This window comes from Pterocles gutturalis, unplaced genomic scaffold (genome assembly GCF_000699245.1).
Source record: "Pterocles gutturalis isolate BGI_N339 unplaced genomic scaffold, ASM69924v1 scaffold22967, whole genome shotgun sequence".
Classification (NCBI taxonomy): Eukaryota; Metazoa; Chordata; class Aves; order Pterocliformes; family Pteroclidae; genus Pterocles; species Pterocles gutturalis.
This window is the reverse complement of record NW_010113409.1, coordinates 13,834-32,352: the sequence shown is the minus strand read 5'-3', so window position 1 is coordinate 32,352 and position 18,519 is coordinate 13,834. Positions and strand designations below refer to the sequence as shown.

The following is an 18,519-nucleotide window of genomic DNA, read 5'->3' as shown; positions in this document are numbered from 1 at the left end:
ATTGTGACTGATTTTTTTCTTTAAATTTTACATTTCAGATACCAGTAAATAGTCATCATGATAGTAAGGTTTTTGCTGAAGTTTGCATATCAGAGCAACTCTTCTAAATTATCAATTACACATCCTGAAAACTAAATACTGAAACCAGCCTCATCCTTCCTAAATTCATCCCAACCAAATACATTTAAAAATGAATGACATGATGTCTCACAGGCTTGTATGATCCAAAAGCAGATAGTTGGAAATGCAATTTGATTCTGAACCAACTTTTGCTTTAGCATGCACTGTAGGATAATTGAGTCATTGTTTCAAACCAGAAAGCAAGCACAGTGAGAATATAAAAACCACGGACCTTTCTTTGCTAGGTTACTGTTGGGTTCATACTTCTCAATCAGCTGTTGAACCTGTTCTTGTTTTAAAGGTGGATAAAGGATTTCATTTAATCGTGGATCACGTTGCTTAAAATTTATAAATTCCATCATCTGATCAACAGTAAGGTATGGTTTGCTCTTGGCACCACTAGAGAAAAAAAATAAAGCAACACCAAAGCCATTAATACACGTTTCCTTGTCATCTCGTTCAATGTTCTGCAATTTAACAGGGAAACTGAAACAAGATTCAAACTACTGTACAACAAAAACATTCTCCCACTGTGTCTGTGGACTAATTTACTTTGCCAGCATGTAACAACAAACATTCATCAAACATTTAGGAGTAAGATGTTTAAAAGCATTCAGCATTATTCACATCAATGGGAAAAGTTAGAGCAATGCTAAAAGTTTTTTATTCCTTTGAATTCCTGAAACTAAGCAATTTTAAAAAGTAAAAGAGAAAACGACATGGAATTCAATCCTGAGCTTGCCACAAACACTCCACTGCTGGGCTTGCCACACACACTCCACCGGCATTCCTGGCTCAACTACTTGGTTTTACTGCTGAATAAAAGCAGCCCTGATTTCATTATTCTAGTATTTCCTTGTGTGTGGTGCTTTGTTTTTTTTTTATAAACCTGCTAAAAATTGCTAGGCACTCTGTGAAGCAAGTGAAAAGATGCCTATGTAAAGAGTCAGTAAAAAGAGCCGAGTTTGGGTACAATTTGTACTCAGATGGAGATCCAGGAAGCCTCCAAGCCAGGTGATGTGCCTAGAGTTGTCTACAGCGCTCAGGACTGGCCTGCTTCTACTCTGCACGAGAGCAATGGAACGTCTACCCCCAGATTCAATGGGAGCAAACTAGGCCACAGCTGCGCTCCTCTGAAACTTCAACCTTTGAGAAAATAAGCACAAAAGGAGTATGTGAGCACACTCATGTTGCAAAGATACATTTGCTAATTGCTTTGGTGGTCTTGGGATGTATTTTGGAAACTACTCTGCTTTCATATTGCTTCAAGTTCTGACTCCATTGATCAGGGTCTACTGAAACTGGGAAGTACAATAACTTGCTGCAAGGGCTAGAAGCAACACGAGTTATACAGCTTGTAACTGAACGTATGAAATCAGTTGTAGCTGGCTGCTAACTTAATTTCATGGTATGAATTCATGATATACAAATCCTAAAAGTTACTACTTTTTTTGCAACTCCTAATTAAGCTTTTGGGGGTGATTATACATATTCTCATGCTTATTGCATGCCTATTGCACTTCTTCATTTGCTTTCATAGAAGCTAAACTATCCTAATCCATACAGAAAATCAAGACTCGTAAGTTTTGCTCCTCTAGAAACAAATTGCTTTAATATCCCAGCCATTAGAAATGGAGGCAAAAGCTTGGGAGAGAAAGAACCCTTGACCCAAGGTTAAAAAACAGCCCTGCTTGACATTGAAATCTGTTCTTGGCAATCGCTGTGTGCTGCTGTAGTCTAAATAACCTACTTTGCCATCCCCAGCCCAGAAAATCAGTGAAGGGAAAAAAAAAATAATAAATTAGTGTCTTTCCTTACAACTCAGAAAAGATGTGGTCGATCTCGGGCCGAGGGCAGAGGTTGTTTAAAAACACCCTGTACACATCTGGTGTGAAGTCATCTTGAGGGATTGAATCATTCTGTGAAATAGGGAAAAAATAGTGAAAGAATGATACAGGACTTTTATACGTTCTTTGTAAACAGTTCACTACTGCACTTCTTTTGATTTCCTTCCCACAACCTAGAGAAGCCCATCTTTAGCAGAATAATAAATTCCCCTGAATAACCAAGCAGCTTAAAGAGTACACCTTTAAAAAAAAATATAAACACATCTATCATCTTAGTTTTTGTAAGGCAAAGTTACCTCTTTCTCTGAGCACCTGTGAAGAAGAAAGGATGGACACTTCCCTATCTAACTCCCCTATCTATAGCATAAATAGGTGCATCAATCCCAATGAAGCCTCAGACCTCACTCTCAGCAGGGCAGCCAGCCAGCTGTGCTAAGCCTGCACGCTTCAGCAAGCAAAATGGCAGCACTGTAGAGGATGAGCATCTCATCTTTTCAAAGCTTTCAAAGAACCAGGGAATGACCTGGGTCACTGAGTCATTATTAACACTCTTATCCTCTGACAGCAGCAGTAATGTTCCCTTTTCGTTCCTGAAGATACATGTTCAAGATATCGCAACTCTGAGCAAGACTCATGCAGTGCAGCTTTTCCATACATCTTTGTCCTAAAACACTCTGTGCATCACATTTGGCATTCAGATTTCTTTTACAGTAACAGACAAAAATACTCTCCTATAGAAGAGATACCAGCATTTTTTCTTATGTTTTCTAAAATTTAGAACAATTTACATTTAATCCTGCTTCTAGATGACACTTCCGTCAGCCCCATTATACCTGTTGACTCTTCTCTGAAAAAAACAGACTTACTGATTTAAGTAGAGAGAATTACTGGACTGCATAAGGAAAACAATCTTTTGCATGAAGCTCAAGGGCCCTTCTCCTGCTTGCAAGTGCTGCCTTCAAGTTCCAGAGTTTTTGCAGAAGACAGCAAGGACTGCTTCTTTAGCAGAGCTGGGAAGAAAGGAGGATCCCAAGGAAGGTGCAAGGATTTTTTCAACAGATAACAGTAACAGTGTGCTCACCGGCTTCTGCCTTTGCATCAGTGCATGGAGAAAGGAAAATGGCACAGAAGGTTGTATTTTGTGGAAAGGAAATGTTATAAAGGAAAAATGAAAACACAAAAAAAAGTGAAATGCAAATACCGAAAATCTCATTTTCAGGTGTCTTCCATGCAAGATAACTTTTTCAAAAGCTATGACATGTAGTCTCTGGGAGCACCATAGGCCCACATGATGCCTCTCCACAGCTCCAAAATAATGTCTGAATCTGAGGAATAGGAGGAGGAAAATTGTAACTTGGACAGAAAGCTGTTTGCTTTTAAATGCCGTTGAACCCGGTTGCCTCAGAAGCGAGCTTCTGATAGAGGAAATCGTTGCTTTTATTTATTCTGCCTGTTTAATGCTGTTGCCAAGGGAACCAGAAGCCTCGATTCAAGCCTTTGTTAGATGAAAGGAAACTTTTCCATATTTTTCCTGCTTTAGGTTAAAATAAATAAATAAATGTGTTTTGCACCGCAACCATCATTCAGTGTTTCTGTCAGCCAGCATGGACTGACACTTGGACAGAGCTGGGCTGTTTCCATGCTCTGCCTGGGTATTCATCTCCAGACTTCAACAGTCTGAGCTCACCAGCCACTAGGTCCTTGTGCCTTCATTTTTTTGGCAGACTGTGCAGGTGGCTGCAGAGTGAACTGGTTCAAAACTTACCCGGCCAAAACAACTCTGTGCACTTTACTGTGGGATCAGCTTGCTGAGCCAGGTAACTTGCCAACAGCACAACTGCTAATCCAGTGCAAGGGTGAATGGAGAAGTTTGTAACTTTAAGTTGGAGGATGGAAATAGCTCCTTTCAGCAACAGCCATCGGTGACACAGACCTGCATGTGAAACTGTACCTACGACACTGATAAATTTGAGCTACAGTGCTTTCGCTTAGGAGTAGGACTGCTGCTACTTGGGTTTTCCTAAAGATCAGGATTCATAAAGCTTGCAAATTTTCTTGTTATAGTCGGCATTCCGCTGTCCTCTGTTCCCCATGCTTGTAATCCCTATTCAGCAGGCTACTCAACCAGTATCTCCTAAGGGCATTTTACACGTTGATCCTGTAATTACCACAAAATTACAGTCTCCCATTGACCTAATATATTTTTTTCCTTTACAGGGGATTTGAAGGTACTCAAAACTGAACAAAACATGGGTCTTTTCCTATAACCCAAGATCCAGGCTTTTATTTGCCACTTGGTCCCAATTAAGAAAACATACCTGTTTCCCAACACATACCTACAAATGCCTATCTACACAGAGGACAACAAACACAAGTTTTCAGGCATAAGCACGGAACCTTTTAATAATTATTTCCTATTGGTAACGTAATCAACAGGCTAGAAAACACAAGAGATCTAGATGGGAGATGAAAGCCTTGCTGTAAGCACTTGCCACCCCGGGCACAACCTCATACAACTATATTTGGATTCCAAAAGCCTGCCTGCCGAAAGGGATTAAAATATGCTGCCCCTTTCCTCAGCCTGGTCTGAGCCATCCACATTTCAGTGGAACCACCCACACACCTTATGTGCTAATCTCTTTTTTGAGACCAGTGAACAGATCACAAACTTTCTGTACCACATGAGAGCATCCCTCATTTCCAGCTTTGCTGAATACTGGCATTCAATTTTATTCTATGATTAAGACTCTCTACTAATTTCAAGCACTGCTGATTTACGATTTGTCTGGTAACCTGCCTGCTTTTATAACATCTGTATCCACCAGTCTCTTATATATTCGGCAGCATAACAGCTAATTCAGACAGGACTCAATAGCTGCTTGTTTTGTTTTAAGTTAACAGTCAAGTTCACTGGTGCTTCATTGTTAACCTCTACATTAACTGGAAGGCAGAAAACAGTTTTCACAGCCAAAGAGGTGACTAAAATAAAGCTCTTCAAATTTTATTTAAGGCACCTTTGACTAAAACCAAACTAAACAAATATCGTCAACAACAACAAAAAGCAACCCCCTCTTCCTCAAAGGCAGCCAAGATTTGAAAAATAAATAAATAAATCACAGGGGAATCAAATGTCAAACTCAAAAACTCATTGGCATATTTTAAAACTCCACTTAAACATATATTTAAACACTCCTCTGTTTTCAGATCTGCTAGATGATAAACGCTGCCAAAAATCAGATCACACAGGGCTTTGTCCTGCAAGACTCTACATGTGCCAGGTCCGACTCAGAAATAAATAAATTCACACTTTGAAAACGTGCTTGACTTGAAGTCCATGGGTCATCCCACCACAGTCATGCTCAACTGCTCAGCCGAATCAGGGCTGGAGTGCTCAGCGTTGCAGAGAATCAACCCCTTCCATTTTATGTTCGGCACTTCTGGGTAGCCTCTCTGGTGCTATTCTTCTACAGCAGGATGAAGTCTATTATCCAGGCATTGAGAAATCCTCCTCCTCTCACACTAAGTGCAGTGCCTATATGTTCTCCTATGAGGTCTCTCAGCACGCACACACAAAGGGAATTTACTAAAGAGTGGGGGGCTAGTGGATGCTGAAGTTTGTACTGTCACAGACAAGTCCATGCAGTGATACTATACCCTGACAGTGTAGCTCAGGCGGCCCTATGCTCAGGTCACCGCATAAGATAGATGAGGGACTGTCCCAACCTTGAAGCTATGAATCCAGAAGAGAGTGGTAAATGCTGATGTGGGATCCTCTTACCCAGGACTGTGACATTTTCTACTTTAGGGTCATCCACAGGTTCTGAGAGGTGCAGCAAAACATAACGTTAAACTCATGACCAGTGAGCCCTGTATCTTCCTAAGGAAGGAGAAGTATTTTTTTTCTGTGAAACCTGGAGAGAAGACTCTTGGAGGGATCTTCATGAGGAATGAATAAAAACAAACAAACAAACAAACAAACAGGCTTGTCTGTTACTGTCCATGAGAGACTTTAATGAATTCTCTGAATAATTTCGTGTGGTTTTACTGGGGAAGATTCCCCGATATTCATGTCTTGCATGCTGGTGGGAGTCCAGTGCTCTTCAAGGCTTTATAGGAACACCATTTGTCCTGTAGTACAATGGGGCAGAAGAGATGGACGTTGAAGTTAAGAATTTTACTTGTTCAAATAAACAGGAACACAAAGGAAAAGAGCTGTAGTTGAACTGGTTTTCTTCTACTCCATTACCTGTACAAGATTCAGAGTTTCATGCTTCTTAAGCACTTAGCTTATAAAATATTTTTTTCCAGGATGATCAACACAGTTTTCTTTGTTGCATGAAGCATATTTTTCTTTTGTCCCAACCAAAGAAAGGACCTACTTTATACTGTGGATAATTTTCAAGACGGTATCCCAGCAACAAGTATCCAGCAGTGTGTATGTAAAATAGACTCTCTTAAATAAATAGCAGAAAAAGGTTGCAGTTTCTTTCAAGGACTCCAGTGATGTTTAGATTTTCTTTTTCCAGAGATATGTAGGAAACATAAGTAATAAATCAACTGATTTAAAAAGCAAAGCTTCAGAGATTTTTTTTAACATCTTGTTTGCTAACAATTAACTGAAACCCATCTTTAAAATAATTATTTCCATGTTTCTAACCTCACAACCTTACTTCAGCTAAGGTTGTTATAAACTTTTGTATCTACTTTACAGGCATTCCTTGGAATTTTGGGGAACAAAGCTCCCAAACCTACAAAAGAAAGTCTCATTGTTAAGAGATAGTTTAGCTTGTGAAGGCTTTGCCCCATTGCTCTTCTGGAGCTGTTGGAATTGGCTTTATTAAGAAACCATTGAGGAAGCAAAGGTTGAGTGAACATCACAGGACAGTTTTCTACATGAGTGAGGGATTAGGAGATGCAGGCTCTCCTCTACTGTAGACTAGTTCTGACCCACTTCTTGGACCTCCAAATATAGGGAATTATCCAGCAAGAAGCTTCCTGGAGGAGAAGCTTCACCTGGGAGGAAGGACTAAGGACATCTTCACTCCAGTGTTAGCTAGAATCACCTGCTTGAGCTCATTGCTCTTGAAAAAAGACTTCTTCAGGGTGAGGTACCATCCTGCAAATTCTGCAGGTTGAGCAGAGCTCCTGGATTAGCAGCATAGAATGGCTGCATCCCCGCAGCATTAACAGCTTTGACACTAAGCATTTCAACATTTACCCCTTGCACCTTTTAGATAAATTACAGTGAGTTTAAATTGTCACTTAACGCAAGCCACAGAATATTTTTTGTTGTTGTGGGAAGGAAACAGATTACACCATTAGCTACACCTCAAGCTAGCACTGCTCTGAAATCATGTCTTGAAAACTGTGCAACAATCATGAAACACTCTCGCAGGATTTCTCCAGAACAGGTCACACAACCCCATGCCCTTTCCTTTAATCCTTTCACAGTTTTTCCAGGCATTTCTGGTCCCTACACAATTTCAAATCAAAGGTACCCAGATTTGCGGATGGGTATCAGGAACTTCTGTGTGGGAAAGACAGACCTGCTGCTGAGGACCTATCCAGAAGCAAAGCCAGCACAGCATGACCAGCCTTGAACGAACTGTCCTCAACTCAACAGAGAGTAAACAATGCCGAGAACAAGCAACAGTTTCTAAGGCCCAGGAATAAATTGAGATGCTTACCCTGGAAGATGGAAGGTTACAAGCTTCTAACGCGGTCTCTACCCGTTTTCTGTCAGCAGAAAACAAGCGGTATATGCTGCAAAATGAAGACAAACCAGAGGAAATTGGTTTAAAGACGTTCCTTGATGGACCATGTGGCTTAAAGACTGAATATCGCTTCCCAGTCTATCGCATCTTTACCTATTAATTTCCATTTGGCTTGCTGCTCAGTAACACAAGCAAGTTTAATGGTGCTTACAATGAGTTTAACTCTACCCCTACTACAGCAGATAGTTATTTGAAAAAAAGTCACCACTGCTCTCTTCATATGACCCCAGCAATACTCAATTTGAGTATATTTATCCTCACAAAATGTCTCTGACATTTCAAACACATATTCACACTAAAAAGTCAGAGGAGAGTATGTGGTAAGGAAAGGGAACCGAACTTACTTCTTCAGAGGAATGCGCCCTTCTGGAGTCACCTGCAGTTTAAGTTTTGTGTAACTGTGGAGAAAAAAGCATCCTGTTTTATTTTGACAGTATTTTCAAGTACCTCTCTACCAACTTTATAACTCAATGCCATTGTTCTGATCATGTGGCAAGTTCCACTCATCTCTTTTGCCCAATATAAAAACCCTTTGGGATACCATTAATCAGTAAATACCTTTTCCATCAACAGTAATGCACCCGTAGTGTCAAATACTGTCTGACTTGCAACAGGACATTGCAAATACCATTAATGAACAAAGTTATCATCCCCCCAAGCTCCCTCCTGGTCTATCAGCAGACTGAATTGTGACACACAGGCTACACAATTTGACTGGAAAGGCAGCTGTACTCCTCCTCTTCCAGAGGCTGAAACCATCCCTGGATGTTGCGTACCAACATCCCAGCCTCTCTAAGCTGTTCCCATCACACATCCGTGACCCTAAATGTTGTCACTCCTCAGCTGGAAGGAAGTCAAGTGGCTGGCAACAGAAATGTCTCTGTACCAGCAAGATTGTCAGTATATTTAGCAGCCTTGGGCAAGCGTAAGACATTTCCAGTATAAAATACTATAAAAATTACATGCTGAAACCACCTCACAGTTAGGTAATTATACAGCTTTTGAACGGAGTATTTAGAGCATCTCAGTATGTCAGAACATGTGACTTCTCCTGCATGCTCATTAAGGCAGCAGGATGAGGATGTATCTTTCTTTGTCCAAATCTTTCAACATACAGATTCAAAGCCTACTGGAACAGGAGTCATCCAGGGGCTTTAATGAGAAGCAGTTGGGCCTACAGCTGCTATCTGATGATCCTCCCAGTATGCGAGGACTACTGGTAACTAGTATAATGTCTACCAGCAGCAGTCAGCAAAGAGCACAACTTTTTCAGTGCTTCATCTCTTCCACTTGAATATAATTAAAACTATACCTAGTTTTGCAGTAATATGATCTAGTGGAAAATGAGGCAACACTTAAGAATTTCAGAGGATTTTTTTTTTAAATTAAAATACTTTTTTTCACTTTACCCACTGGCCTACCAAAAGAAAAAGAAACTGCATGGTTCTAATAAATTTTCCTTTTCTTCCCAACCAAAAATGCTATTAGCAGCTGGTTCAAAAACAAAGTACGTGCTAACGTCCCTAACTAGGATAGGAACATTTTCACAAATCCTTGTCTCCTCATAGGCATCTTCTAGAAACTGAAATCTCTTGTGCTACTGTTTCACCAAGGAAAAATACTATCCCATCTAACCCAACTCCCAGCACCAAGCTAGATTAAAAAGAAAAAAAAAATCACAGAGGTTAGTAAAAGAAGTTTCCTTTATTTTGCTTTCCATTTTTCAAAACTTTGGAGTACATTCTGGTCTCATCTAATGTTTTCCTCTACAGCCAAGAAAACTAGAAATAAAAGAAAATGAGGGGGAAGGATTCTGAACTTCAGTTAAAGCAAACTAAAAATGCGTGTCTGAAGAACAGTCAGCTCCCACCAGTACTTGCCACCTTTTTAATCCCTAATTCTTTGTTACACATGAGACTATTTTTTCCCCTGCAGCCATTATCCATCCATCTAAGAAAATCAAGCATGTTATTCCTGTTAAAAAGCTTGCTAGGAAATAGTCCCTATCAGTAACAGCTGCACTGACTCATTTCAGCAGTGCAGTGCTGACCCCAAGAATGACAAACTTTGGACCTAATGCTGACCCAAGGTTTCCACAGTAGTCACTCACCCCCTGCTCACTACTGCACTGGTCAGTATTTCAGTGCTGATACAACCACCATCCATTTTTGCACCCCAACACAAAAATACACTGCATGGTTAAAACAGGAGAATGAGCACTTTATAACCAAAATGGCAGTTTTTATTAGCCACCCCTCCTCCCAAATTAACCCTATTTTTCTCATCTGACCAATACACAGGAGAGCTGCTCAAGATTACTGCACTTCCAATGCTGCAAGGGACTGAAGGCCACCAAGAAAAAAAAACCTTAATTCTGCTCTAATGCAATTTGCTTTACTATTTCAACAAAAGGGTTCTGATAGGACTGCAACCAACCCTTTGCTTAATACCATAATTATAATGGGGAAATATTTAATCTTCAAAGTAAAAAATTTCTTAAGTGACTCTGATTTGTCATCTGTGCAGAGGACCCTGGAAACCATACAGTTCCCAAATAATTTATTAATTAGTGGAAAAAGTGAATGCCATGCTTGCCTGCTACTGAAAGTACACAATATGTCCAGTGATTTCATCTTTAATTAATATTGCTTGAAAAACCACAGAAAAATGGCTCAAAATAAGACCGCTCTATTATACTGTATGATAACATGTTCCTCCTTTGAATCTGACACCAAAACACCCATTAGGTACAGTCACAATGCTCCCCATTACAGACCTGTCAGCAAAGTCCACTGACCACCTGGGGATGTGAGTAGTAGGAGGCATGGAAATAATAATATCACATCACTCTCGTAACTCATCTACAGCCTGTGGAGCTGAAGGAAGTAATCTCTGCCCTTGCTCTCACACCTGGGTCTGCTCAGGTTAGCACAGTTCTTTCTCCACTGTCAGCATGCGGAGCCAAGAGGAAATGTTAAATGTTTCCATCCACTTGGGACTTTGTTTACTTAATATATCATTGCTGTCCCAACACAGCATTATCAGACTCCAAGCTATAGTTCCTGCAGCCTTCAAAGTTTCTTCAAGAATTTCTGTTGACTTCAGCTGCACCACAACAAACACTATGAGAAGGAAACACACACACCCCTCCTCCCAGAACAGGCACTTATACATGATATTAAAGTTACGCTGTTGGGAACCTTCTGACTAAATATGGGTGGATCTAATGAAATTAGGCATGCCTGGTCTTAGAAAGTCCAAGAAAAGGGTGGGTTAAACTTGCTTCTTGGATGGAGGAAAGTTTTAGGAACCTAAGCCCCAGCTTGGTACTTGGCTGGGCTCAGCCTCAGTCTGTGAGCAGAAATTAAAAGGTGTTTTGGGGAGACACAAAGCTGAATTTAACAGCCAACTAATAGGCTAAGGAGGGTCTATCTTCTCTTTCAGAACCCCCAAAGGCCAGCAAGTACTCCAGCTCATTACCATCATCACCCGGTAGGCTTTGCCATGCTGTTCTCAATGCTATCACTTACGCAAAGCTCCCTCAGCAAGTGCACTTGTCATCCAGTTGAGAATCACTAATCTCGGGTTTAGTTCTCTTGCCTTTCGGAAGTGTGTTTTTTACACTCCAAACGTTCTCACGAACAGCTTCTGTACTTTGTTGAAAACAACTCAGAATCTGCGCACTATGCAAAGCACTCTAGATGAATCGATTCACAGCTTCCCTCTGAATCACATGAAAACCAGAGAGATTAGGCTGAGGAAAACGGACTTTTTGCATTTCTTGTAACAGAAAAAGAGGAAAATAAAGCAGAAGCAAGTCAGTCCAGAATACTCCCTCATTTTAAATGGAGAGCTTCAGACTGCAGATGAAGCTACTACTTTGGTATACAATGGGAAGATGACATTTAATTCTGCTTTATTCTTTTCTGACATGACTTAGTAGTTTGTGAGAGGAACCCTAACAAGATTTGTGTTTAAATGATGTTTAGGTAACAGGCTTTTTAAAACCATGAGAAAGGACAGCCTGTGTTTACAAAAGTGACAACTCATCAAAGCAGAAACAATAGATGACAATGTGACTAACAGGAAAAGAGGAAAATGACGCAGAGAAAAGAGAAACACCCACAATATTAAATACTACGGCCACTTACGCTTTTTCCAGAAATGCGTCCCTTGACATGTTCTGTGCCAACAAATTTGTTGCCAAACTGAACACTTCATCTGACCATTCCTAAAGAGAGAAAATGGGATTAAATGAGGCTTTGTTTAGATGTTTACTTACACAACACAAAATATTTTTGAAAATTATATCGTTAGTAAAAAGAACCTAATTAAAGTCTGAACTCGATTTTTCCAATTACAGTTTCCATCCTTGTCTGTGCGACCTGATTTTCTCACGCTGCAAAAAATGAAGACTGTTACAAATATTTTTTTAAAGATATCTTTATCCACTGAATTGAAAAAATCCAATCACATGGATAAATGTCTGATGCAAAACATACTCATGTTTCTGGAAGATCTGCAATAAATGCTCCAGAAAAATACACTTTCCTATGTGTTGGCCACTGTTCTGGTTGACACACTAAGGATTAAAAAAGGAGGCTCTATACCACCATTCTCGTAACCCTTTCCTGGGTTCCCAGCAAGGCTGATCCACGATCATAACCTGAGGCTTAGACTCTCACTGCTCCTGATGCTCTTCTCCCTTGCAGGTCTCTCCTGCAGCTTTTCACTGACAACTTCAGTGCCTTTTTCCTTGCTAACCTGGTTCTTACAGAGTCTTTAATTGCAGTCTGTTTTTATCACAACTGCGGTTCTGGATTAGCTTTGTTTCATCCACTTAGAAGAAAAGAACGAAAATAAACAACGCCTTTGAAAACAATGTGTTTTGGGTTTTTTTACTTGATGAAGCTTTCTGAGTTTTCTTTGAAACTAAAATTGAGTTTGTTTTCGTATTAGTCCAGATCTGAAATTCCCATCACCACACCCCCTCCTGGATGCATAGCCCTTGGAAGGTATTCCTTCTCCCTGGTTCTTCTTTTTCTTGAGGGAAAAAAAAAAAAAAAAAAAGGTGATTTCATTCTTACAAAAAACTTATAAAGTATCTTCCAGTAAAAGACTTCCAGTGAAAGAATATTGCTACATCACTTTGGAGCTTACAAGCTCGTTTCACCTAAAAAGCCTCAAGTTTCCAGGTGACTAGGTGATCAGTTTATGAGGTTCAGAAGCTATAATTTTTTTTCGAGTTTCTTAGTGTGCTAAGGTTTGTTCCTAAAATTATCAGATCTTGTTCCTGAAACTAGTCTCACACAGTTGCTCCCAATGAGGTAGAGATACCTATACGCCTGCTGGACATAAGGGCCTTTGATAACCTTCAGCTACCAGATCCTTAAGTCCACCCCATCCACAACCTCACCCCTAAGCAGCTGAGACAACACATCTCCCTGTGACGGGTATTTCTGGCATAGAAACCTTCCTCCCTCAGACACTGACCTTCTGGACACAGTTTGCCTCCCCTCCACCTCTTGTGACCACTTTTTTTTTTTTTTTCTCTTTACTTGCTTTTCATTCTTAGGTCCAATTTGAAAAAAAAACAGGGGTGTGAGAACAAGAGAAAGAGTTGGGTTCATTAGCAACACCACTGCTTTGCTGTGACTCTTGGAACAGAAAGCGTATTAAGTGCAGCATCCTTTTTTCTTCTTGGCAGCTCATTTTTCCAGGCTCAAAATAGGCTCATCTTGTAAACACTGCTTTCTTAAGGCACTAATAATAGCAGTTAAAACTTCTCCCTGTGACACTAACAGCTGCAAAGATTAATGGCAACATAAAATATTATTTAGAAATCGAAAATATGTTGGCTTTTAACATATCTTGATAGACATTGTTTTGATCTCACCAATTCTGCTGGGCTTAAAACTGAAGTATTTTGCAGAAAACAGAAGTTGGGCACTTTAGGAGTATCCCACACCCCAGCTCTTCCTTCTCTTTATCTAAGCATTTGTTAACAGGAATATAAGGGGAACTCAGTTATTATGTGCCTGTCACAAGCAGTATTTATATACAGAGTCTTGCCATGTTCCTTTGCTAGCTTTTCCTGGCTCTTCAAGCGATCACATTGTTCTTGCCAAATATTCTAAGAGCTACCTGCCCTTAGAAATGGCTGAACCATTTCTAACGATACATGTGCCAAGTCAACAAGTCACAAGCAATACTTGCTCATTGCCTCTCCCATTTTAGGGTCTTCATTCCAGCTGCCACAGAGCCACAGCCAAAAAACCAAGATCAGAAAATATGCCAAAGATTGTATCATCTTTCCAGTAGCTGCTCTGAGTCCTCAGCAGAAGGCAAAAGAACAGCCCTCAGCACAGACCTGAAGAAATAAAGGAGATGCTTTGGACTGACTTTGATGGGCTTGCATCAAGCTGTGAGTCAAGATGCGTCTTGCTTCTTTAGCTACCAAACGACTCTGTTTCCTTGGATTTGCTGCATGGTACAGAGTAAAGCCCATACCCTAACTCCATGCGTGATGCACTCTGCAGCTGTCTTTACCAGCAGCAGGGATTCCAGAAGGCAGCACTCACCGAGAGCACTCAGCGGGGTAGAAAGCTCTTATGTGTAGAAAGAAAACAGCTTACTACGGAAAGGTTATAACAGCCTCTGAATCACCACAATAGCTGCAGACTCCTGTACAGATGCAATACAAAAGGAAAATATAAATCTGGGTACTTTGAAATAGGACTGTACTAGTGCCAACAAATTGTTTGCAGACTGGAAGCCTCTGATCCCATTCGGTAGCGGAAGAACCCTGCCTTCCAACATTCAACTCCAAGCAAGTCACATCCATCACGATAAGAGCTCCCTGAACTCAATCTCCTCTTGGCTACGTCATGTTACACTAATTCATATTTATATCATTCCTGTGAACTTTACTAACAAATTATTTAGCTGCTTTGTGCTTTGGCAGGTAGCGTATAAGCAGTAGTTCATTTGGAAATCTGTTGCTCAGTGAAGTAATTTCTCTCCCCTATTACATGCTTCAGGATACATACCATAAGACATTTATCTCAACAAAAGAGATGAGACTTTTTTCATATGAAAAGACAGCATACATCCTTGAAAACAATTCCTTCAAATCAGAACCGACTACGTGTGAAGAAAATGTTTCTCACACATTTGTTTTTGCTGGGAGGTTAACAAAGCAAGCTGCTGAAATTCTACACTTTGGGCATCCTTATGAATTTTATTTTTAAAAATATCTCAAATGGACATGAATTTATTTGGTTTATCTTACTATTTTATTATATGATCAAGCTCTTAAACATGCCTAAGAAGCTGGAAAAATAAAGATGTATGCTGGACAGCACAATATAGCACAACTTATGAATTGTCATTTTACTTATGGAGGAATTATTTAGCTCTTAGTGATGGATCTGATCCAAAGCTAATCAAACTGAGAAGGAATAGAATTCCTTGGGCCCTGGACAGGAGTCTGTATGGCCAGGATGGAGTAGTGTGGTGAGAACAGAGTTGGCATGAGAGGCAAAAAAGAGAGTGAGAGGAAAGAGACAGGAAAGATAGGATGTTCACTTCCGAAGTTACTAGATTTGGGAAGAGAAGGAAATACTGTAGAGAAGACACAGATGTTCACAGGTTGTACTTCTTCACACTGGGAACTGAGAAAAAGAGTATCTGCTCAGAATAGGGTTTGAGCATAAACTATTTTCTTCATCCTGGCTTCTGCAGTGCTATGTTTGTGGATGCCCACAAATACTACCCCAAGACAGGCATACCCATGTGAAAATAAGCAAGCGCTGTATCAGTGCTACTTCTCTTCATCATCAAGAGGTGTCTAGCAGTCTGCCTATTAGACCATTACCTGATGAATTTCAAGCTGCATTCTTTGAAAAAAAACAGTTTCTCAGTGCCCTTCAGCTCATCACTAATGTACTTTAAACATTAGTTACTTTCTGCTAGAGGAAACAGTGCATCATTTCTAGCTCTGTATTTAGTTCACTTAAAGCAAGCTGAACAGCCCAAGGCCCACATTTTCATGATCTTCCCACATCTTGGCCAGTGGATGTGACGAACAGAGTTTGTAGCAGAATAGAAATCCGTCTGCAAAGGAAGAAAGCTCCAAAATTTAACATTTTTAACTGCCTCACTAAGACCATTACAGTTTACTTTGCCTTTCTCCTCCAAGGGAGGACTGATCAACACTTGTCACACAACTTGAAAAATAAAGTATCACAAATGAATGGTTAATCCAAAAAACATTCATGCCCTGAGAACAGAAAGGTGGGGGAGTTTTTCATTGGCACTTGCTTTCCCTGGAATATCAAAGAGAGGAAGGGCCAAAATTTGCATATGTGACATTGAAAACTTGTATTTACACACCTTCTCAGAGCTCCCTGAAGAGATGATTTGTGCCTCATGGCTTATTGATAATGACTCTCTGAGTCACTACATGAGTCCTGGAGACCAGGACCAGATTCTGTGGTCTGGCTCACATAAAGTTGGAAAATGTGTTAAAAAGGAAGAATTTTTACATGCATTCAACAGTGATCAAAGCTCAGTTTTCATTGAAACAATCAGGATATTTAATTTGATCTCAAAGCAAGCACAGCTAATCTGCAATGCTTTGAAAATGGCATCCCCGGGCACAGTGACTGACTGACAAAATATTAATTTATTTGGTCTAACACACAAATAACAATACTTAGATTCTTAGTTACTCAGATCCTAAGAGTTACTCAGGATTTAGAGCAGCCAAGCTTTTCTAAAACATTATTTTATCTACTGTATTTTACGGTTCCATTATCAAACAGAAAATAGCACTAAAACACCAATTCCTGCACTGTTGCAGCAAATAGATTATGGTTCACTGATTGCGAGCTAGACTGAAAAGTGGAAAAAGAAGCACATATACTTCTGATTTGGGTAATTTTCCCTCTTCCTTGGTAAGGGCTAACAATTTTTGCTGGTAAAGCTTTCACATACCTTTTCATTTTCCACCATATGCTTAGTTTTTTTTGTTTGTTTGTTTGTTTTGTTTTGTTTTTTTTCCTGAAGAGTTGTTTCCATCACTTTCACTTTTGCAGTGGTTCAGATTTCTTAACCACCTCTGTAGAGTATGGCTGTGCGTTTTCAAGTCTGAGGACAACACTTCCCACTCAGCAGTCCACAGGTTACCACAAACTCATTCTGTTTCTATTCTTTCATATCATAGAAACAGTGGAAATTGTGTTTTAGACAAGGTGGCCAATTGGTTAATGAAGATTAGCAGAGACAGAAACTTGGCAAGAAAAAAAATATCCTCCTACCTTAGGGCTCTCATCCTACGACATTTTCTAACCTGGTCTGACCATACTTGTTGCCTGAAAGGCAACAAAGTAACTCCTTACTGTTGTTATGTAACAGCAGTCTGCAGACTTTTTAGTGCAATCTAGTGGACTCGAGGATGCAAACCACATGAAAGTGTGTTCTGTGCATAGTTATCTGGAGGCTGTCATCCATCTATCAACATGAATGGAAGTGGAAAGAGGAGTAGCTTTTGAATGTCAGTTTGGAATAGATAAAGCAAAGAGCCCCCACTTCATTAAACACAATTGAGCTGTACAGAATTTGGAAGAAGGAAAAAAAAACAAAACCAAAACATGTACTAATATCAATTGTAACTTGCTTGACACACACGGCTGTGTTATACATGGTGTGTTGGACAGAAATTAAGGAATAGTGTACCTGCATAGAAAATATACTTGCCAAGGTAATGATGTTGACAACACAATTCTTCTCAAGAGCTATCAGTAGGCAAAATGCGATGCTTAAAATTGACCTTTGAACATGAACAGAAATGTTCATGTGTGTAAGTTAAACAAGGTGTTTGCTGACATACTTGAGTATACAAGGTAGAGCTGTAGATTCCCACTACTCTGGTATGGGCCAACCTTAAAAAGTCAGCCATTCACAAACTGTGTTCTCAAAGATAATCCACAATTCGCACACACTTAGAACAAGCATAAAAGGGTGATAACTATTGAAAGATACTGAGATGTGTTTGGAGAACCATTTACTTACAGCTGAGTAAAATACTACTATTTTCACACTGCTTATTTGCGATTTACAAGCAATGTTCTGCAGATGAGCATGCATATCTGAGGCAGAAACTTTGCTGAATAAAATCCCTGAAAAAGAATGATTGCACATTTCTTCTTGGGTACTGAGTGGTACAGCTCTATAACAGAATTGAGGTTTATTACTTAGCAATCTGCATTTTTATCTCATTTATCCATATCACAAAACAGTACTTTAAAAACATTAATTTTATATGACACAGATGAATGTATATTACCTTTGCTATATCTTCTTGGAATGCCACCAAGTTCAAGTACGATATATTGACCAGGTCTGGGCCATAGACAACAGTTATCATTCGATTTTCCAGTCGAGCTCCTAGGTTCCCAGCATCCAACAGTTCGCGCAGCTTTGGATCCTGCAAGTAAATATATTACAAACTAGTTAAAAATCTTTTGCAAATACTTTATACTAAAAGAGGTTAATATTTTTGCAAATACTTCAATTTTGAAAACTTGTGTTATTTTGAACATTTTGAGTATGATGACACTAAGTTCTGTTCCAGTTAATTATTCATTAAAATATTTAAAGTTATTAAATAAGAATAACTAGAATAGAATAAATAGAACAAAAAGAAAATCACTACTATAAATCCTTCAAAGCCTTTGAGCTCTGCATTGGTACAGTACAGACTCAAAGCTGTTCAG

The 18,519-nt window shown here is 39.7% G+C and overlaps 1 protein-coding gene across 1 annotated transcript in view; it reads right to left on the bottom strand.

Annotated features, from left to right (window-relative positions):
* PLCB1 (phospholipase C, beta 1 (phosphoinositide-specific)) overlaps window positions 1–18,230 on the bottom strand; it is a gene marked incomplete at both ends in the record, with an annotated part of 70,781 nt that extends 52,551 nt beyond the window's left edge. The window contains 6 exons of the mRNA XM_010074494.1: window positions 353–519; window positions 1,939–2,039; window positions 7,655–7,730; window positions 8,086–8,139; window positions 11,893–11,972; window positions 18,090–18,230. Of these exons, the coding sequence (XP_010072796.1) occupies window positions 353–519; window positions 1,939–2,039; window positions 7,655–7,730; window positions 8,086–8,139; window positions 11,893–11,972; window positions 18,090–18,230 (619 nt within the window). The remainder of the gene's footprint in view (window positions 1–352; window positions 520–1,938; window positions 2,040–7,654; window positions 7,731–8,085; window positions 8,140–11,892; window positions 11,973–18,089) is intronic.
* Window positions 18,231–18,519: the final 289 nt, after the last annotated feature.